General features: G+C 40.6%; 1 protein-coding gene across 1 annotated transcript; it reads left to right on the forward strand.

Moving 5' to 3' along the window:
- On the forward strand, nt 1-21,393 carry LOC121424846 (drebrin-like protein B). The gene is made up of 11 exons (XM_041620653.1): nt 1-153; nt 2,094-2,149; nt 2,461-2,573; nt 4,648-4,722; nt 12,463-12,684; nt 13,820-13,971; nt 14,552-14,606; nt 16,027-16,092; nt 17,150-17,537; nt 19,043-19,287; nt 19,503-21,393. The coding sequence occupies exons 1-10, from the start codon at nt 71-73 to the stop codon at nt 19,249-19,251; spliced, it is 1,419 nt and encodes a 472-aa protein (XP_041476587.1). The 5' UTR covers nt 1-70; the 3' UTR covers nt 19,252-19,287; nt 19,503-21,393.
- The last annotated feature ends 1,355 nt before the right edge of the window (nt 21,394-22,748 follow it).

The following is a 22,748-nucleotide window of genomic DNA, read 5'->3' on the forward strand; positions in this document are numbered from 1 at the left end:
GAGCGCCATCTGCGTGAAAAACATTACAGGATTGAAGGGTAATCGAGGAGGAAGAGAATTTAAATGCAAAATGTCGATAAGTTTTGTAAAACACCGAGATGCTTTAATGCAGGCATACAAAGATGTCTGTGACGACAAAAAACCGACAGACTGGTGAGTATCATTAAATTAAAAGGTAATGGGATTTTCCTTTTCCTGTTTGAAAGAGGAACAGGTGTGTGTGAATTTTGCGGTTGCGGAAACGACCGACCAAGACGAGCCAAGCTGGGGGCGCTTGCCGTGTCTTTGAGTTAAAACAACGGGGGACTACCCGCGTGAATTAAGCGTCATGACCGGTGGTTGCCAACTTCCGGGTATGCCTGCTCGGGCTCGGCTACTGGTCGAACAGTTTGTTGCGAAATATACAATGGCAAATCTCTTATTTTCAATTCTAATTCATATGTAGTACTAGCATTATTGTGACATAAGCCACCAGTCCAAACGTTGCTGTAGAGTGTTTATTTCATCAGTTTTAACGTTGACTTGACAGCTGGCAGCCATCTGTTTCAGGAGTTTTTATAAACTTTTTTTTTAAATTTCTCGTACACAGACGGCTCGCTATCGTGCAACCATCATTAGGGGGTTAACAATGCAAATTTCACTGCCTATTGAGCAAGATATGCATCTCATCGAACAAAATACAATACAAGGTGAATAACACAACCGTAAAGAGAAAAATGTAAAGAGAAAAAATGTAGATCAAATTTTCGCCCATAGGCCTACTAGGTCTAGGGCCTAGTGCTTCATCAGGAATGATGAATTTGATATTAGTCAACAAGAAACGCAGTGAGCAAAACATCGAACAATGGGCAATGCCATGGCATGCGAGTACGAAGAGCAAGCAAATAGGGTACCGTATTACTATTTAGCCTTGGCCCTTGGGGACACAAATTCCAAGTCATCACTTCACCTTTTAGTTACTCATCTTCCTCTTTTTTTTCCTCTTTTTTCTCCTCTCTCCTTTTTTTTTCTTTCTCCTTTTTTCTTCTATTTTTGCACCCCCAATAGGGGGTGGCACAGCCCCTTCACCCCCCCCCTGCAGCAGTAGACTGTACAAGCTTCGATTCTTTATATTAAGATAACAGTTTGAAAGAAAGGGGAAGACTGGACACTTGATCCACTTTATAGCGTAATGCTTTACATTGATTTGCATGTAAAATAGTTTGAGTACCTTATCTTTCCCTTGTATTGTCTTTGATATGAAATTGTGCTCCCTCTATTGGTGAAAATGTTGGTCTCTGATAAATTGCAATGGCTTCCCTCCATGACAGAAGGAAAAATAATTGTAAATTTCTCACACAAGGATAACGAGGTGGAAAAAGGGGCTTCATATTATTTGGTAAAATAATTAATGTAATGAAATAAATCAGGTAAAATCCTGTATTTATGTGTTATGCCTATGATTTTCACACCCATGGCTAATGCAATGAACCCTTGAGGTCCAGGTGGGCTGCTGTTGGTGACACCTCCTATGCATCCAGTAACTTGTAAGAGACATACGGCTAATGTTGGAGACTCCCAGTCAATGTGGGAGACTTGCTGTGCAAAAGGATAAAAGAAACGACGTAAAAGCCAAGGCAGTTATTCCCTACAAAACTTTAGTCTCACTGATATGTATATTGAAGATTGTGTACTACTAGTAATTGGTGACAGTCTCCCATATCGTCTGTGTGCCTGGCTTTATGGAAAGACGGCAAGTCTTGGGAAGGAGACAGTGACATAAGAGTATTTAATGACAGAGATTCTGTTTTTAGTACCAGCTGTGGACATGACCATATGGGCATATAAAGATAACACAAATTTCATGATATATATCAGATTCAGATAATGCATGAAAATAGAAAAAAGTTTTATTTCAAATATTTTATGCAAAGGACTAAAAATGTTTTTTTCCTTACAAAAAACTTGAAAAAGAATGTAGAAGGAATGAATACAATAATATTCAGGCATGTGGCTTTGTTTGTCTGTCACAAAATGGCACGGCAGTGGTTTGTTTCTCAAGCGATGACCAGAAAAAAATATCTCTATCACAAATCTTGTCTTCCCCATTGCAGGGCTGTTTTTGGCTATGAAGGAAAATCATACGACTTGAAGGTAGACGACACAGGAGGTATGTATACATAGACTCATTGATGATTTGAAGAGTTTGAATAGCTCTACCAATTGCAAAAATTAGTATCTTCTTTGATATGCCTTTTTTTGCAGCTTTTTTTTAATAAAAAATGATTAAATAAATAATAAACTCAAAGATGGAATTGCCAATTTGAATGGGAAAGCAAGGATTTTGAATTGTTTTTAAATGATTGCAATGATGATGATAGATTACCAAACTATGGGTTAAATTTTCCAAGAACACTAGTGCTAGACAGGCCTGATTATAGCGATTGTAATCTTGCCAGTTTTGTTTTTGTTTCCTTGTAGAGGATGGCATTGAGGAAATGGCCGATTCCTTCAACAGCGCCAAAATACAGTATGCCTTCCTCAGGGTGATCGACACTAACAGCAATCTACCTAAGAATGTACTTATCAATTGGGTGAGTAGTATGATATATGTTTATAAAAAAGGGGAATTACACAATTCATTTGGAATTCACCTCTTTTATAAATGTTAAGTTAGCCATGATTTTCTCCTGCAGTATTTTGATTACAAATTCAACACAGAGAGCTGGATTTCATGTCTTTCAGGTTTTAATCTTGCACATCTGTTGACAGTGAATCTTGAGAGCTTTGACCTTGATTTTTACCAGTGGAAGAAATGGTGATTGTAAAAGATTGTTGATGAAGTATCCCATAATTATTGATTTCTGCAAAACAATGAAATCACCAGAATGATATGACAATAGATGATGACTAAATTCTGCTATTAACCCTAAAAAGACTGGGGGGGCTGATTCAGCCCCCCCCCTCGACATTTTTCACGATAAATCCGCCGCGCGAAATATTTTGACCGCGTCGCTCGCTGACTTTTTTTACTTTCAAGTCTCGCGCAACTCTTGAGACCAAAATTGTGACCCCCGGGTACGCGGTTCCAAAATTACGCAACATTTTGTAAGTGCATGCAGACCCAAAATTACTCAAAAACGTGAATTTGTGTACAAATCCGATGCAAATAGTGTTCCTAGCCAATAATCACAAATGCATCATTATTTTTCCTTTTACTGCTTAAAATCAATTAATTTTATCTTTTTTATGGTCAAAATGAAGTCCCAGACAATTTCCATTGAAAAAACAATAGAAAACAAAAAGTCGAAAAACAAAGAAATACATAAGAAATTTAGAAAATAATAGAATACATAAGAAAATAAATGTGATTTTGAAATTTTTTTAAAATCAATTTGATCAGATGCCTATCTAGAGTATGTGAAACAAAAATTAGCATTTCAGGGGCATTATTTTATTAATTAGAGCAAACTTATGATTTAACGCATAAATTAGCATAATTAATGAGACATGAGATTTTTTGCAGAATTTGATGTTATAGTTTTGTAGATAATGCCATGGGTAACGCATGTGCCAATTTTCGTCGCGATCGACGGCCGAGATCATAAGGGGGGGCTGAATCAGCCCCCCGTCTTCTTAGGCGTCGAAATAGCCCAGTCTATTTAGAGTTAAAGGACAAGTCCACCCCAACAAAAACTTGATTTGAATAAAAAGAGAAAAAATCAATAAGCATAACACTGAAAATTTCATCAGAATCGGATGTAAAATAAGAAAGTTATGGCATTTTAAAGTTTCGCTTATTTTCAACAAAAAAGTTATATGAACGAGCCAGTTACATCCAAATGAGAGAGTTGATGACATCACTCACTATTTCTTTTGTATTTTATTACATGAAATATGAAATATTTTATTATATGAAATATGAAATATTTTATTATATGAAATATGAAATATTTTATTTTCTCGTCATTATCATGTGAAATGAAGTTTCATTCCTCCCTGAACACGTGGGATTCCATTATTTTAACATTTTGTGCTTCAGGCAAGGAGGTCATAATCACCAAATTTGTAAAAATTGACATATTGTATAATTCAAACAATAAAAAACAAAAGAAATAGTGAGTGAGTGACATCATCGACTCTCTCATTTGGATTTAACTGGCTCATTCTTATAACTATTTTGTTGAAAATAAGCGAAACTTTGAAGTGTCATAACTTTCCTATTTTACTTCCGATTTTGATGAAATTTTCAACATTGTGCTTGTCTGATTTTTCTCTATTGATTCAAATTAACATTTTTCTGAGGTGGACTTGACCTTTAAAGTATCAAATACATTGGACTGTTTTGCTCACATAAAGCAGTACAGGATAAAATAATTGATGTGGGTATTTTAGCTATTTGTGAAATTATGATTATACAGTCAGGAGCATCCCTGTAAAGTGGACAACTTTTCTTTGTCTATATTTTGAAATATGGAAAGAATTGCAGTACTTCTGTCCCATTTGTACTATTACTTTATTACCACATTCCTTTTTAGTTTCAAGTAGCCCCCACCCCCTGAAGCCCGATTTCCAATGAACAAAAACTGGAAAATTGCCCCTGGACAGAATTTCTCTTCCCCTGGTAGTTTGAGACCCATTTTTGTTTTCTGTTTCTTTCATTTGTAGATTGGTGATGGAGCTCCTGTATCAAAGAAGGGAACATGTGCAAGACATCATCAGGATGTTGCTAATTTATTCAGGGTAAGATGACGGTGGATCTAGGGTGGATTTTGATTTCTTTATTTCCATATTTAAAGTCCATTACATATTGATTACCTCTTTTGAAACTTACCACCTTGCACGCAACATATTGCGTATTACAAACGCTTCATGTGGTAGAGTATGTGCAGTCGCCATAGGAACAATGGGAAGTGATTATAAAAGAAAAGAATGATAATTATGTAGGAAGTTCATAGAATTTAATGTGGAGAAGGTTTACAGTTCACCATGTGTAATATAAAGAAGGCAAAGGGAATACAGGCAGAAAAATTGAAATGGAAAGACGAGAAAGGATGCAAAAGAGGAAATTTACTTCAATAACTCCATACATCTACTTGATTTGCTAGTTCAGCCCTCTGGACTGCCATACCCGAATAGAACTCCCAAGGATTTAAAAAGCGCGAGCGCGCCCTCTCCCGTTCAGGCTTACTACCCATGATCACCGCGCAACTAGCGTCCATCTTCCTCTTTTGCTTTCGGCAAGCCACCTGTCAAGACGTGCTCAGATAAGTCTCCTAAGAGCTCAAATCTTTTTGAGCTTTGGTATATTATTTTCGCTTATCTGTGGTGCATTCTCCCTTTTAATTTCAATCTTTCCATTTGTGTGTAAGATTGTGTTCAGAATTTACACTTGGCGTGACTTTTTAGACGTGTTTTTGGTGACACTTAAATTGTTTTCTAACGTTTGAGTTCTCGTCGCGCCGCATCGCTAGCGCGTTCGCGAGGCACCGGGCTTGGCCTGCCTACGTGGCAGCAAGCCTTCACCACCTGTCATGGTTATTGTTCTTCACGTTCAAAGCGTGGTGGCTTTTGGTGCCGTTTTTGAATTAAATTCTAGACAGCCTCTACACTTTGTTGTCGAGGGTGTTATTGTTATTTCTTTTTGCAGGTTGGGATCTTCAACTCTGTTCCTTCCTTGCTTTCTGGAATTGATTTATTAAGATTTTCGATTGATTATTGATTGATTAATTCTTCAATTCTCTTTCCTTTCTGTTCTGAATAAATTTCTTAATTGATATTTTATTCACAGGCGGATCTTAAAGCTCAATTCCTTTTTCCTTCTGTTCTGAATAAATTTCTTGATTGATATTTTATTCACAGGCGGATCTTAAAGCTCAATTCCTTTTCCTTCTGTTCTGAATAAATTTCTTGATTGATATTTTATTCACAGGCGGATCCTAAAGCTCAATTCCTTTTCCTTTCTGTTCTGAATAAAATTCTTGATTAATATTTTATTCACAGACGCTTCGGGGATTGTTTAATTCGGCTTACGCAATTATACCTGATGATTGTTTGGTTATTCAATCCCCCCTAAAAAAAAAAAAAAAAAAAATTTTTTTGTTCTTTACAGGTGGGGTCTCCTTCCTGTTAGAAATTTTTTTGACCTGTCCCGGAATTGTTTTCTTCGTTCAATTCCCTCTTCCCTCCTAGTCTTATATATTTTTTTATTTCGACAGGCGGGCTCTACGATTCCCTTTGAGGATTTACTGTGTCGTTCTTCCTCTTGGAATCGTTACTAGAGACGTTCCTCCTTCCTCCTGTTCTGAATTTCTTTACCTTTCCACAGGAGGTTACTTTTTTTTTTTTTTTTCCTCTTGGAAATTATCGTAAAATTTCTCTTATCTAGGAATTATTTGTCTCTCAATCCCTTTTCTTCCTGCTCTGAAATGCTTGTTTTTGTGTTTCTTCGCAGGTGGAAACTTCTTTCTCTTCTGAACTTGCATTCATTTTTGAATTTTTGTTTCGAATTTTTCCTTCGGGCACAAAAAAAAAAAGAGAATATAGTAGGGGAACCTTGTAGGAGTTCTTTTTTCAAAGTCTCCGACCTCCTTTTTATTTTCTTACAGGCAGATACCTAAACTATTCTTAGGTTCTTCTTCCTCCCTACCCCTCCCCTCTTGTTTTGTTCTGTTTGCTCAAACAAACTCCTTTTAGGAGGAGGGAAAGACCACTCCGGTCTCCACTTTTAATCTAAGCGAGATCTTTGTAAAAAAAAAAAAAGAAAAAGAAAAATTCTTGTTTTTCCTTTTTCAGGGTAGAGAGAGGTATCTTTGAATGGGACTAACACAGCCCCAGAGGACCTGGTGCCCTCCACGGGGACCGTCCCGATTGCAAGTTACAGAAGTCGGCCGCCTCCAGGCGAGCAGGAGGGACGCCGCGGTGAGCGCCCAGCGGCGGTGAGTATGAGGGTGCGTCGATCAGCATTCCGAATTTGCGGTCGGATGCTAAGAGAAGGAAGGCCGAGACTGTGGTGCCACGGTCTCGGACAAAGGAAAAAGTGGTAGCCAAGGCTTCCAAGCCTAAACTAGGTCCTGCCGCCGCAGCACCCATAGGGCTATGCGACCCACCGGCTACCGGGTCACCAGAAGTCCGGAGGGAGAGTGCGGTTCTCTCCCCCCGGCACAGGTCAGGATCTCTGCCGTATAAGTCGTCCTCCGTTGACAGCATCGGGAGAGATCGCCCAGCCCCTGACCGCGAGAGGCGTCACACAGACTGTAACCACAATCTGATCGTGACCACAATCTGACCCCGTCAGATTCGGGTGAAGTTTCGTTGTTGGCGGCCGCCCTGCCAGGGGCGGCAAATCGTAAGAGATCACCCGTGCCTCTTGTGCCTTCTTCTGCTCCGGCCACGCCGGCGGAGCCCGCAAAATAAGAAGAAGAAGAAGAGGTCGAAGGAGAGGTCGGCCAGCCCTGTTGCCATGGGCATTCCTCCTTCAGACCCTCTTATCGGTGGCCAGATGTTACAGTCATACATGTTATGCTGCTATATTCTGTTACCGCGAGAGGCGTCACACATCGGGCTGTGACCACAATCTGACCCCGTCAGATTCGGGTGAAGTTTCATTGTCGGCGGCCGCCCTGCCAGGGGCGGCAAATCGTAAGAAATCACCCGTGCCTCTCATGCCTTCTTCTGCCCCGGCCACGCCGGCGGAGCCCGCAGAAAGAGAAGAAGAAGAAGAGGTCGAAGGAGAGGTTGGCCAGCCCTGCTGCCATGGGCGTTCCTCCTTCAGACCCTTGTGTCGGTGGTCAGATGTTACAGCTATTCATGCTGCTACATTCTGCTACCGCGAGAGGCGTCACACATCAGACTGTGACCACAATCTGACCCCGTCAGATTCGGGTTAAGTTTCGTTGTTGACGGCCGCCCTGCCAGGGGCGGCAAATCGTAAGAAATCACCCGTGCCTCTTGTGCCTTCTTCTGCCCCGGCCACACCGGCGGAGGCCGCGAAGAAGAAGAGGTCGAAGGTGAGGTCGACCAGCCCTGTTGCCATGGGCGTCCCTCCTTCAGACCCTTGTGTCGGTGGTCAGATGTCACAGCTATTCATGCTGCTACATTCTGCTTTCGAGTAGTGCGGGTTCACCCCACCCTCGACGTCTACTCACCCCGCTGATGCCCCTGAGCATCAAGCGAGACAAGTGGGCAATAACCACCAGACACCCGGGAAATCCTCGAGCGATTCTGTTAAATCGCCAGCCAGTGCACCGACTAACCGGGTGCCCCAAGATCGCGTGTGCTTTCCAGCATTTTCGTCGATCTCAGAGCACGTGTCCCAGCCGACACGCGGGGCCACCCCGGCGCTTACTGGACAACCTCCCGGTTCAGTCCATAGAGCGAGACTCCCTTTACGAGGACAACCCCTATCCCGCGGGCGACTTTTCAGTAAGCGCTCAGGCGCTGCTTGACAAGTATCTACCTCACATCTACCCTCCGAGCGGGGGTATTGATGAAGCAAGGGAGTCCATATTTTCTCGCCCCGCCTCTTCAGGCGCTCCGAGCTCAATCGGCCGAATTGGGGGTCTCGGAGAGTGACGGGGTCGCTCTAGACGAGGCGGCTCCTACGACGAGGAAGCCGCCAGCTCCGTGGGTGTAAACCCACCCCCGCTCTGCTGCTGCCCGGAAGCGCCAGGCTCCGGCGCCGCCGTCTCGAAATTTTCAAGCCTCTCGAGGCTAGCGAGAAGGCAGAGGCAGGGGGGGGGGCGATTATTATGCAGGTACTCCCGAATTCGCCCTCTACGTCAAGCTCACATACGGCGACGACTCCTTCAGCGGTAACCCTCTCCATTCTTCCCCCTAAGCGGGCCCGTAGATTGGAGGTATGAATCTCTTACATACCGCATGCCGCACTTCTCTCGTGAGAATGTTTGGCTGCTTTGAGAGGACAACCTATCACGTCCGCGGACCGTCCGCCCAGGCGACGGGACCGTCGCTTTTCTGGCCTGAACCTCACTTTCTATTCGAAAGTAAGGGTGCCCTGTCTTACTTAGCTCCTACCCTTGCAACGCCAGAGTCAGGGCTATAGTACAGACACCCGTTCTCCAGCGATCGCCGCTGAAGAGAGGGCGACTCTGATATGAGCACCATCACCGCTCAGCGGTATGTCTCACTATCTCATAGCTCTCCGAGCTTATGAGTATGTATATCGGATCTGAATGTCACGGCGATTAAAAGTTCTCCTGTGCTTAATAATCGCTATGCCTTCACCACCCGATGCATTATGGTTATGTTAACCTATTTGTCTCGTATTCGGGCGGCTCGTACGAACCCTGCCCGAGCTGCCATCACCGGTCGTCCCCCCGGACACCGCCGGCAGCACCCGCACCGAATACGTGGAAGGAATCAGCTTTTCATATGCTAGATATCCCTCCTGTTGACATTCACAGCTGTTCCCCGAGTCTTTCCCGGTTGGGTAAACATCATCTCGGAGGAAAGTAACCGCCGTACATCTCATGAGATTGTTGGCTATGTACGTGCGTTCAAACTTGTTTAAAGCCCCAGGATTCTCTGTCGGCATTCTATGCCTACTTTCTGGGCACACCCACCGTACCGGGTCGGCGAGTTCACACCAAACTGTACACCGCCAGACCATCGGTCGAGCTCTAACTGTCTATCTTATAGACTGCCCTCTATGTGGGTCAATCTTGCGGGCGTCTCCGCCGCTCCCTCCTTGTGCGGAGTGGTCTACGGTGGATGTCTTTACCGTGCCCGTTAGTCGAATCGGCTTCTTTCTTAGAAATTTTTTCACGGCACACTCGAGTCGCCCCGCATGCTGCTTTCATCCTCCTTCCATGCAAGGCATGTGGCCAGGGTCACCGCACGACCGAGGATGATGTAACAGTGGATGGATGTATGCTTATGCCTTCCTAACCACGATCACTACGACCCGCCTTCTCTCGGGCCGACTGTGGATGAGCCTCTCCATGTAAGTGATTTACTTCACTGGAGTTCTTCTTTTAGAAATTTAGATTCTCATCCCCCGCTGCTTAGGGCGTCATTTTTGCCGCCCCCCCCCCCCCCCGCAGCTTTTTGGAGCTCCTTATCTTACCGATATCGGACTGTTCCACGCTGCCGCAACCGGCGCCGGCGGTGCTCGCTCTTACGATCACCTGAGAAACAGGCCTTGTGACTGTTTTCATAAACAACTGGTTCTCACCGCAGACTGATGGAAATTTTGTGATTACTTCCTCAAGTCTCCTTCGCTTGTTTCTTCAAGCGAGGACTTCGACACTCTTAGCCAGTTTCCGTCCCTAACTTGATAGGACAGGGCCGTTGCTACCTCATTCGATTCCGTTGGGAATGTAACGGTTGAGGTATCATATCTGGCGATGTCTGTTCGTTTAGAGCATCTCTTGATGGTCGTTTACACGTAATATCGTGACAGATTTTTTTTCGCCAGCTCCCTCTGGCGTACACTTGCTGCTGCTAGGGATTCCCCCGCCCAGCGGACAGCCATCGCAGCCTAGCCTCACGGGCTCTCTCGGCGATGGTGGCTTGAGCCAAGCCACCTCTTCCACCGCGGGCACTGCACCCTCAGATGGGTGCTTCAATCAGTATGGGAGAAAGGGGATCCTGAGTTCTCTCTCGATCACTCGGTCTAACACACTTTTGTCGTGATGTGTACCGCGCTGTATCCCTGACACGCCCGGTTGAGCTGTTTTGACCAGACTGCTCTATTCTACATAGGCAACATGTCCGCGGCATTCCTTATTAACAGGATGGCACTCAGTCGCTTTCTCGACCCTTGTCTGCCTTACGAGTGGTTTTCTTCCTAAATCCCTACTCTCCGTCGTTCCTGGTCCCCTTCGGACCGCTAGTAACTTTTTACCACAGCTCTCTATCAGAATTCTGCAGATTTCTGCCCTCACGCATTTGAGACAGATATCGAATTCTGGGCGTTTTCTCCCACGCGGAGGCTTCCCCTACAGAAATTTCCAAGCTTGCGGGAAGCGTGCGACTAGCTTGCGCAAGCTTGCGGCATGCTAGTAACTAGCATGCGGTTAGCTTAATAAGCGTGTGATATGCGTGCAGAGTAATAGTTAAGCGATCTTTTAGCGAGCAGGGACTGTTCGCTAGCATGCACTCGCTTATTAAGCGAGTGCCCTGCTAGTCGCATGCTAGTTACTAGCAAGCGGCACGCTTAAATTTCGGTAGGGGTTCTGAGATATCTCGCCTTCTCAGGTTGGTCGATTGATCACTTACTGAGCCTTAAAAGCTTCAGTTTTCCGATCACGATTCTTGTTGAAATTTTCAACAAATTTCGATTCTTACGCTCTAGTCAGCAGGTGATGTTGTTCTCCTGACACTAGGCCGAGGGCCCATGATACTTAGTATTCCTGAGTATACAGGGCATTCCTCTCGAGGACATTTTTGAGGGCCGCCTTTTGGCGCTCAACTAACTCCTTCACTTCTTTCTACTTGAAGGACATTCCGTCCAGCGAGGCGAGATTTGCTGCTTCGGCGCTTAAAGCAGCTGCGGCTTTTTCCCCTCTCCCTAAATTTCGTTGTTTTTGTTTTTTCTTTTAAATTTTCTTAGGCTTACAATTGAAAACATGCCTCCCTACGGTTTGAGTCCGTGCTGGTCTAGCAAATCAAGTAGATGTATGGAGTTATTGAAGTAAATTATGAAAATACTTACCTGATTTTCTTATTTACGAGATAACTCATACATCTACTTGATACCCTCCCACCGACCCTCCGCCTTGCGTAGCAACATGTTTCAACGTATGGGCTTGCGAAAGGTGAGGAAGATGGACGCTAGTTGCGCGGTGATCATGGGTAGTAAGCCTGAACGGGAGAGGGCGCGCTCGCGCTTTTTAAATCCTTGGGAGTTCTATTCGGGTATGGCAGTCCAGAGGGCTGAACTAGCAAATCAAGTAGATGTATGAGTTATCTCGTAAATAAGAAAATCAGGTAAGTATTTTCATAATTAGAGGTATTCTTTTTCTTGAAAGTGAGTGAAGTCCTGAAAAGGTCTGTAAACCAGATGAGATGAGCTGAATATGGCTTGAGTAGCGATGGTTTGAGTAGTAGCAGGCTGTAGTGAAGAGAGGTTACTTGACGTTTCGGGCAGGTTGATTGTCCGTCTTCAGGAGACTCCTGAAGATGGACAGTCATTGATTTAAGAGCCAGAGCTTTTGGTGGAAGTAGCGAGACAGTAGTAAAACCAACATGATGACATTTTAGAATTGATTTGGAAGAGTCAGAAAATTTCACCAGGTCGACAATCTACATTTGCCACTCTCAACCCTGGTGTATTAAAATGTGTAATTGGGTAGCCGCTAAGATTCATCCCTTCAATTCACTGGCACTTATATAGCACCAGATAGTGGAGAGTGATTTTAAATGGCAGAGCCAATTAATAAATTGTGATCTGTACTTTAAAAGAACTTTTCATTAACGTTGTAGTTGCTTGAAGTAATTCATTCGACCTTTCACTTGTAGGGAGCCCATGTGACTGTAAATGCTCGCTCAGAGGATGATATCGATGAGGAGAGCATCTTAAAGCTAGTAGCCAAATCTTCCGGTTCCAACTATGGCTTCCACAAGGAGAAAGCAACTGAAGATGCAGGTCAGACGGGGCCGGTGGGATCGGTTTACAAGAAAACCAACGCAGCTTTCGAGATCAAGTCAAAGAGGAGTGATAAATTCTGGCAAAATATGGAGGTGGGTTTCTGCGTTCATCCACTATTACCATACTTCCTTTCTCATGATAGTCAATTGAAGTGGCCTGCCATTGACAAATCATGGGGAAATTGAATCAATACGAAATTTGCAAAAGGCCAAATGACTTGCATAATATAATCCGTCCGTCATGAGAGCCCATCGGACTAATGCGATAAAAGTTTGGACAGCACAAATTTGACCAAACTTGTGATCATTACTTACTTCGGGTTGTCTCAGTTGTAGTTTCCAACAATCCCAATTCCTAGAGTCTTATCAGGTCTCTTAATTGTTAAACCAAATTAAGTATCCTCTGTGAAGTTACACGTTTCAAAGTGAAAACATGCAGTTTTCTTCTGGTTCGTTAGTCTGCTATCTATTGCTCTCCTATATAATACCTCCCAGACATGCCGGCATCTATTACAAACCCCCCCCCCCAGGCATGCAGCCTAGTGAAAGACTCAAATCCTTTCTCTGTTCTGAGATTGGCCTTGATTTCCCCCTTGATTTGCCAATGGAAGGTCACTTTAATTAATGCATAGATATAATTCTAATCATCTTGATTGAGAGTTCAAGTGGAGATCACTTTACGCCCAGTCTTAGGAATCTGTTAACCTTTTTTTAAGCTGATGGTGGGATATTGTCATTGTTTATCGGCTTAGACATGCCATTGATATCATTGTTGAGACATAGAGGAATTATCAGAATTGCCGGGAATTTAGTTCCAAGAAAATTAAATGCACAAGAGCTGAAAGCTTGGTTTGAAATTGAAGTAGAAATGGCAGTCTGGAAATTCTTTGTTGAGGTGCAGAGATTTCTACTTGGGTTGCGTGCAGTACATGTGTGTTTGAAGAAATGATATCAAGGAAATACTGGAGACTTGTAATGACAAACAGCTTTAGTGGACATAGTTTTGTTCCTACCACCATGCAAGCCTTGAAAACATTTTCTGCCATAAAGTTTATTGACATATTATTCTTTTTCAGGTAACAAAAGGTAATTGAAAGTGAAATCTCTTTAAGAAAATTGATGTGTACACATAGAATTAAGTAAACTGAGTTGAACATACAAATTAATGCTTATGATTATTATTATTACCTGAAGTCTAGTTTTTCCTTTCAATATTTGGCTTCAACAGAGTGATGAGCAGGCTCGAGTGAGGGAAGAGACAGCCAAAAAACAACAAGAACGTGAAAAATTAGAAAAGGAGAGAGTGGAGAGAGAAAAGAGAGAAGCCGCTGAACGTGAGAAGAAGTTGGCCGAAAAGATGAAAGACATTGACAGTAGAAAGTAAGTCTCTCTTTTTCTAATTCAATGTCTGATATCGATATTTTCGAGGAGTTTTTCTTTTCTTCATTTTCATCTCTCTCAGACACCACTAAGTTTGGTTTGGTTTCTTAAAAATTGCAATTGTTATTGGATTACGTGGGCATCTTCTGTGAAAGATTGATGATATAATTAATAAGAGAAAGCAGTCCTGCTTGACCATATTTGTCAGTTTTGCTGCAATAATACACTTGCATTGTAGTTTAGAGCACTCAACCTTTCTTTATTTACCAGAAATATTGTAAGTTGAGTGCTCTTAAATGATAACTTACTGTAAGAATAATGATCAGCATTGATACTCCTATATTACCCTGGCAAAGCTAGCCTACACATTCCAGTTCTAACAGCTTTTACTATTATTGTCAGATCTGCCAACTAGTATTGAAAAATGCAAATATCACTTAAGATTTCATGCAAAATACTGATTTTGTCACCAAAATACAGATTTTCAGCTTTTTAATCCTGAAATCTTGTACAGTTTGGCAGCTCTGCAATATAAGCGATCTTACAATGAAGTCATTTTCACTTTTATTAATTTTTAAAGGAGACAGGAAAAGAAATCCTATGAAGATTCTGTAAAGGCAGAGCAAGCAAGATGGGTAAGTTCTTTTATTTTTAATAGTTTTGTTGGTGAGGGTGAGAAAAAGCCTTTTTTTGATGAAGAACAGAGGTGCAGTGGCTCTTCCAAAATAGATATGATAAAGCCAGTTTTATTCAAATCCCACTGCAGTCTAGTGTTCTTTAAAAGGCATCATTCAAAACTTTGCCACTCTCCACCCAGGTGCTGAATGGGTATGATGTGAGGGTCATTGTAGATTGTGCAGCATGTTGAGCACCTTGCATTGCAACTGACTGACTGGAGTACTCCCCAGGGAGTGGAGGATGTTGATACATTGTGTAGGGGAATGACTGATTGAATCTGAGGACAGAGATAATCTTTGAGTGCTTTATGTATGTCTTGAGTGCCCTATAAATCACCAGATTATGATTATTAGTATTTGCAGTCTGAGGCCCGTATTCTGAACTCTGGTTTAACTTTAAGTAAAATTGTGGTTTAACTATGGATAGCCAATTTGGGCACAAATCTCTGTTAGTACAAGTTTGATTTATTAACACACATGACATTTGAATCATTCATAACTGCTGGGAATGATAACTGAATTATTTTTCTTCATTATGCAAGCAAATGGAAACAAAATAATAAACATAAGAAGTATACAATGTACCAGAATTTTTTTTAGTTTTTGGCTCGCCATAATTTTAGCAGAGTTACCCCAGAGTCTAATTGAACCTGACTTCAGAATATGGGTCTCAATATCCATTACATTGTAGGAACTTTTAGAGCTTTTACACAAAGCATATTGGTGTTTACACCCCATGCCTGGCAGTGCATATCTGACTATTTCCATGATTCAAATTGTGTGTTTTTATTCTGATATTTGGATGGGTGTGAGTAAGAAATGCATCTTGTTAGCTGATAGAAGTATTGTATTTAAGAAATTTGAACCATTAAAATATTTTGTTTTAGTTTTAAAAGCTGTATTTCTCAGTTGCTCAGCTCAATTTAGACATTTGTGTTTTTGTAGATTTATCTAATATAATACTTGTACAAAGAGTCAAACAGATATTTGATGGATATCTTCAGGGGAAAAAAGGAAATTATTTATGACTTAGCTGAATCTTCACAGCACTCCAGCAAGGGTTTCCTAACTCAATTGCTGGGCATACTACATTGATCCAACCTAATTACCATTTAACTTGTGAATGCAGGATGGCAAAGTGTGCATTGACACCTTACCAAAAGATGGTGGGCTGTGATGGGTTTGAACATGTGACCCTCCGCTGAGAGACGAGAGTTGGAACCACTACACCCCATGCCATCACATGACAGTGTTTTCAACTCAATTCACACAATTTATAGCATATAGTAACATCTTGAAGCAAGAAGCACATGAAAGATGAAGAAATGGAGGACATAGTTGTATTTCTGACACTTTGGTATTTGTTTTGTTTTACCAGGAAAGCAAGCAGCAAAGCAATGCAGCTCCTGCTAGAAGCACAGGGCAAGCAGAAGAGAGGAAAAAAGTATGTAGAGATTACATCTATATTAGTTATATTTTAATTTGTGGAAATTCAAGATGAATGTGTAGGTAGATGACACCAACATACAGGCTAAGTTTGAATTCTGAGTCACAGCTATTTATATATGCGAGTTGGTTCAAAGGTCTAAATTTGTTTATTATATATATATGCATATTGGTTTCTGCACGATATTTAGTTCAATCATATTTAATGAATTTCTGATCGCGTTAAGGGGGGGGGGGGCATCCGCGTCCTTTGGACACGTCAAATTTCTTGTTTTGTTTTAAGATCCCAATTTTGGAGACTTTGTTCATTATGAGGGTTATAGGCAACTGGAAATTGTGGTATTCTGTTAATTAACCCTGGTTTACATGTAACAACAGATCTTACAGGAAATTTTAATGCACTCTTGGAAAGTCTTCCAATATTCATGACTGTAACTGTTAATGCGGCATGATTTAAACTGTCCCCTTACCATACCGTACTGTAATGCATAGAGTTGAGAGTTTGTACCATCGCACCAGAGTGCTTGCTGCATAAATGCCGGCAAAGAAGAAAGCTGACATTTATTACAGTTATACCAATGATTGGCCAGGCCAAAGATAATGCAGTCAAATCTGCGTAAGTCATATCTCTTGGGACTAAAGAAATCTGTTCAATTTTAGCAAAATTCAACTTAGATGATGTAAATTAAATATATTTTGCATATTCTGGTCCCCGTAACTCATAGGTCAGCAAATAATTGCTCAATGAAATGGCCTATCAAGGTCATTGTTCCAAGCACATTTTGATAAGTAGACTGACTAGGAATCAATCAGAATTGTTCTTTCAAATTAACTATTAAGCGCTAACCTATGTGTTACGGTGCCCAGCTGGTCTGATGAAATGCGTCAACCTTGGCGATTGATTTAAAGAATGTTGACTTATGCAGAGTCTACTGTTTGACTTAAGTTTAAATCCTACCCTACAAGCTTAAAACAAGCGAGTGATATGAAACATTTTTAATCCAAACCGGAATCAACATTTTAAAATGTCTTGGTTGTCAATTCTCAAAAATCAGGAAATGGCACAGATGATATCACAGAGAAAGAAGAGTTCCTCGGAAGCCGTCACAGAAAGTCAGGAAGCCCCGCCTCCAGTTTCACGGCCTCCTGCTGCCAGACCTCCCATGCCTGTCCCCACACGCGAACCGGAGCCTGAACCAGCACCTGAGCCGGAACCAGAACCGGAGCCAGCATACCAACCAGAGCCGGAACCCGAACCGGAGCCAGAACCAGAGCCTGCATACCAGCCAGACCCAGAACCCTATTCAGATCCCTACCAAGACCAGGCTCAGACTGATCAAGACCAGTACCAACAGGAACCATATTCAGATCCATACCAGGACCAACCTCCAGCCCAGGACCCATACCCTGAAGAACCTGAACAAGAATTATATGAAAATCAAGGTTAGTAAATCATTTTATGCAGAAAATTGGGTTTCCCTATATAGCCTTGAAGCAAGTCTGAGTGTCCGAAACCTTGTCATTAATGGTTAAACACATTGATATATGTTTATGAATGGAATTTTAGAAACAATAAGAAAATTTTGTTAATCCAGATTTTAAATATTACATGTGGCAGCAAAATAATGTAAAAGAGAATACCTAGCTCAGCTTCTTATAGATGATACAGCTGTGATACAAAATATATTAAGAATTACTTTCTGAAACATTCAAAATAAGCTTGAAAACGTTTCTTTTCAATTTTTCTTAATTTCCTTCATAATTCTTGTATGGCACCCCTGGCACCTTGAGCACTCTACAGGGCGGACTTGGCACTATCCAAGTCCAATATGTTATTGTTATTATTATACCGAACGTCCATTCAATGTTAAAGAGTCAAACTTTGTTCAAATGAAGACAATTTGGAGGTACCAATATGATAGGCAGAAATCTTTTCATATTTTAATCGTTGCTAGGGGACACATCTATTTTTTAATTTCAGGTTAATCATTTTCAGCCAAAAAATACTCTCCTTGAAAGAAGGGAAATTATTTCAGCATTGGATTCCCTCTCTTTCTAATTCTTCTTCAAATAAGCCATTTTGTAATTACAATTTGTGCATGAGCAGCTGAAAGATCTTTGTCCATAAACCCTAATAGTATACAAATTATAATGAATGTTTCATGAATGCACTGGACAGAATACTTCATGAGGTGAAATATGAAAAGATCCATTCAACTTTACTCCGCCTCGTTGAATGGATCTTTTACTGAATGAAGTATTCTGTCCATTGCATGAATGAAAAGAATACTCGTTATTTGGTTCATATGACACCTAAAAATAGATTTTTTTTTAATGCTCATGCAGTGCAAGCTCAGTCTGTTGATTGTCTGTCACTTACACAACAGGCGGGCTGCGAACATGAGTGGTTTTGCTTGTGATGCCTGCATTGGCCTGCATGCAGTCCTTGTGCTGCAGTCTCTATGCACGCGTGCAATGGTCACAATCGTATGAATGTAAAATTGCACGATGAATGGATCCAAAATTGCATGGTTGATGACGTCATTGTAAAATTGGCTGAATGATCGATATCAAACAACCAATCAAATGACAAGGATCTGTCTAGGTGTCAAATCTTTTGAAATGACTGAGATGAGCATGGTTCATATTTTTTCTAAATATGCGTTGTTATCCCATGGTGGTTGTGTGTACATTTAAAGATTTTTCAAATATCCCTGTTATTTAATATTTAAGAGTTCTGCTCTTGTTTTTTTTTTGTTTCACTAGTTTTTCTCCTTGCATACATTGAACTCTCTTCCAAAAGACAAATAACATTCTTCATATAGTTAATATTGAAGACCAATTTCTAATATGGAGATGGAGTGTCTAAGCCCAACACCTGAGTCTGCATGTAACCTTGAATGATACACTTTCAAATCTGGCAAGCCTTTATCTTTGTTGTCTTCCAGAAGCATTGCAGGACCAAGGTGACCAAGGGAACCAAGGGATGAGAGCGAAGGCGCTCTACGACTACCAGGCGGAGGACGACACAGAAATCACCTTTGACCCCGATGACATCATCACACAGATCGAGCAGATCGACGATGGATGGTGGAGAGGAGTGGCACCCAATGGTCAATTTGGTCTCTTCCCAGCCAACTATGTGGAACTTATCTGAGGATAATCCCGGAGATGATCCTGGACAACCAAGCGTCTGGGGGGTGTTTCACAAAGATTTAAGTATGACTTAGAGTCGCACTTAAATGTCTAGTTGCGCGCAGTATAAAAGGCACGACAGCATTGGTCAGATCATGCCAAGAGGACGCGCACTACTGCGTATTGATCAATAAGATTGCGCGTTGCATATCATGTACGCGTCGACATTTAAGTGCGACCTAAGTCATACTTAAATCTTTGTGAAACACCCCCCTGGTCTTACAAAGAATTGCAATGGATGCTATTAATCACAAGTATGGATAGCCACCAACAGGGGCCCTTAAACACAAAGCTTGGCAATGATCGTAGAACAATTTTCTACAATTGATTCCATTGCCTGCAATGTACAATCAATCGTGAAAATAAAGTGATGATTGATCGCTAACCTTAGGGTTACGGGACCCAGGCCTTAAATTTTAACATTTTCAAGGCAAAGCCACTTCTCCATAGTGCACATTTTAATGTTACAAGACAAATGGGAAAACATAGAAATAATACACAAATATATTCACGGCCAATGAGGTCACAATGGTGAGTCAACAGGCCATCCACAGCCATGACCTTTCATGACCTTGGATTAATTTAAAGCCATGCACCAATTTATCACACTCAACTAATTAACATGCTTGGTTTTGTATGGAAAGAGACAGTAGATGTATGTCTTGTAAATGGTGCAACTTCAATGGCTGGCTATACCATAGTTGCGATTGATTTGATCACGCTTGGTTCTTTGTGAGAGGGGACCCTGGTGTTATCCTCTTTGCCTCTACATCGTGTAGATGATCATTAGTACAGTCTGATGGCTTTGAACTGTGACGGGATCCAAAAATGTTTGATTTTATGGCTTCCCTTTTATATCATTTTGTATAGAATTTTATATGAATCAAAAATATTGTCCTTCAAGCAGTCCCCTTCAGCGTTGTAAGTGTGGATGTCATCGCGTCTCTTCTTCAAAAGGTTTGTATTTAGATATTGTGTTGGTCAGCACATGTATGCGCAAACATTTATCTATTGTATACTTGTATGTACTTTTATGTATGCAGGCGAACCTTTATCCGCATGTCCGATGAATTATTGAATGAAGCTTAATGAATTTGTGGGAAATGACCATCCTTCAAAGATATGGAAGATTAAGCCTCGTACATCAAGAAAAGAAAAACATATCCATCCCAACTCAATGTCAAGTAACTTTCTGTAAAATTCAGCTTTGGTTTAATAGAGGAAAGTACACTATGTTTGGTTCATTTAAAAAAAAAATCATTATAAAGGTAGGTCAATAATGGAACTAATTTCATTCTGGATGTTTACAAAATGGGGCCAAAGTAACATTTTTGTGCACTTTATTATCATCGTTGATAGAAGCATACGTTATTTAGATATTTATATAGAAAGCAAACCTTGTATAAGTATCCATCTACATGTAGCTACAGAATGGCTTATGTTAGGATATGCAGGTTGTATTTGAATAGCAACTCCAGTATTTATGGTTATATATCAATAATTCAAGCATTTTGCAATCAATAGCCAGAGAAATAATGACTTTCTGGTTATGCAGAAAACCATAAAATCTGAAGTTTCTTAAGCTTGCCATTTTTTGCCTTTTGTTCCAGGGCAAAAATATGAATCTAGAATATCTTGAAAGCAAAAATTATGCATTTTTCCAAGTTTTGAAAATAAGGTTCTAAATCACAAAACTAAAATACCTTCATTACAATTATTTTGTAGTTTTGTAATTTGCAAATTGGAACTAGCAAAATCAATCCCATTTATAGTTTCCTTATACATCAAAATGTAGGTAATAGCTGAAATAGCATCTACACTGTATATGGCAAATGTGGTGTGTACCTTTGTCTAATATTTGTATTTGATGGGGTAAGAAGATAATGGATTGATATGAGGCTAGTACTCGGTAATTAAAGTATTAATATCTGTAAAATAAACTGTAAAAGAATGTTCATTAATAAAAATAATGATAATCATGATTAAATTTCAATACTTATGCACCTTTTCATGAGATGAAAGTATAGATGTTCTAGTTTTCATGTAGGTTCGATGGTGCATTAATTTATCATTCGATGATGAGTTTTTATAAAATAATTATAATTATTGAGATGATCATAAAAACCAAAGTTATTTGTTGCATTGATACATAGTTGTATCAAAATAGGGAGCTAAAAGTAGTGAATGTAATCAAAATGTTATGGTAAGTATTATAGACAAAGTACTGTTTTTGGTTCATTCTTAGCATGCATGTTTGTTATCTCTATTATAAGGCAGGTTTTAGAATAAAAATAATTGAGCGGTCAATTGATTTATGGACGTCACGTGGGGCGTGCATTTAATCATCCCATACTGGAAATATCTTCCAATCAAAATGGAGAATGTATCACCAATATCGCCACCTGACATATCGCTTTCACAATAATGTGTGGCCTTCACATTAGTCTAAATTAGTGCATTTATTGTATGTCTCTGTCAAAATTTTGATATATAATGATAACAGCCAATTTTTATATAGCATTTATTCCAGAATGGCTCAAAGCGTGTTACAGCATATTATTACCCCGGTCATTCATTTCAATCCCGCACAAAAAGTGCACAATTTCCACTCCCTGGGGAGCATTCCTATATGTAGCTAGCTGTTCATTTGTACTGCTTGTGGTCATAGCAACTTATTCTACAAATATATTTGGTTACATGTATCTCCCAATTGGTATTTATGACCTCTGTTTAGCCTAGGTCTGATGGTAGTTACGCCCACTGTTAAATGTAGATCAATAAAAACCACTATAAGGGTGACTTAATTTCTCATGAAATTTCTCAGATCTAACAGGTTTGTACATATTTTTTTACTTCCTTACATTTTAGATCTAATTGTCTAACACTACAACATTACATCTATAGAATCAATTATAAATGAATTCCTAGTATCATTAGATCTTAAGTTCCAGTGCACTCATTTTTAGGTCGATAGCGATAGTGCACTTGCCCTGCATGTTACACGCATTATTACTCTCGCTGACCAAAGTTTATGTGCCGCCCCTGCCCTAACATGCTTGCAAAAAGTCTCAATTAGTTCAATGTTTGACGTCTTTGTCTAAAGTTTAATATATGTACCTGTAGCTGTATTTTAATTTGTACTGCTTTCGGTCATCACAAATTATTATTCAGATGAAATTTATAATTTCTGCAATCATGATCTTTCATTTTCCGTGATTCACATGTGTTCATTGATGTTAAAGTACAGTATACTATACATGTTCAAAATAAATATATTTTATAAAGCACTGCAAGCGATGACTGGAAATAGTTGATTTTTTCGCACTTATGATGCAAGATTGCGTTGTACTTTGAATTTTCTTTACAGTTATTTTTTGTGAACTCTATATACCTGGCCTTTATGAAACCATGTCATTGTCGTGAGCCAGGTTACCCCCAATATACCCCTTGCTTCTCATC

Source organism: Lytechinus variegatus, chromosome 12, assembly GCF_018143015.1.
Source record: "Lytechinus variegatus isolate NC3 chromosome 12, Lvar_3.0, whole genome shotgun sequence".
Lineage (NCBI taxonomy): Eukaryota > Metazoa > Echinodermata > Echinoidea > Temnopleuroida > Toxopneustidae > Lytechinus > Lytechinus variegatus.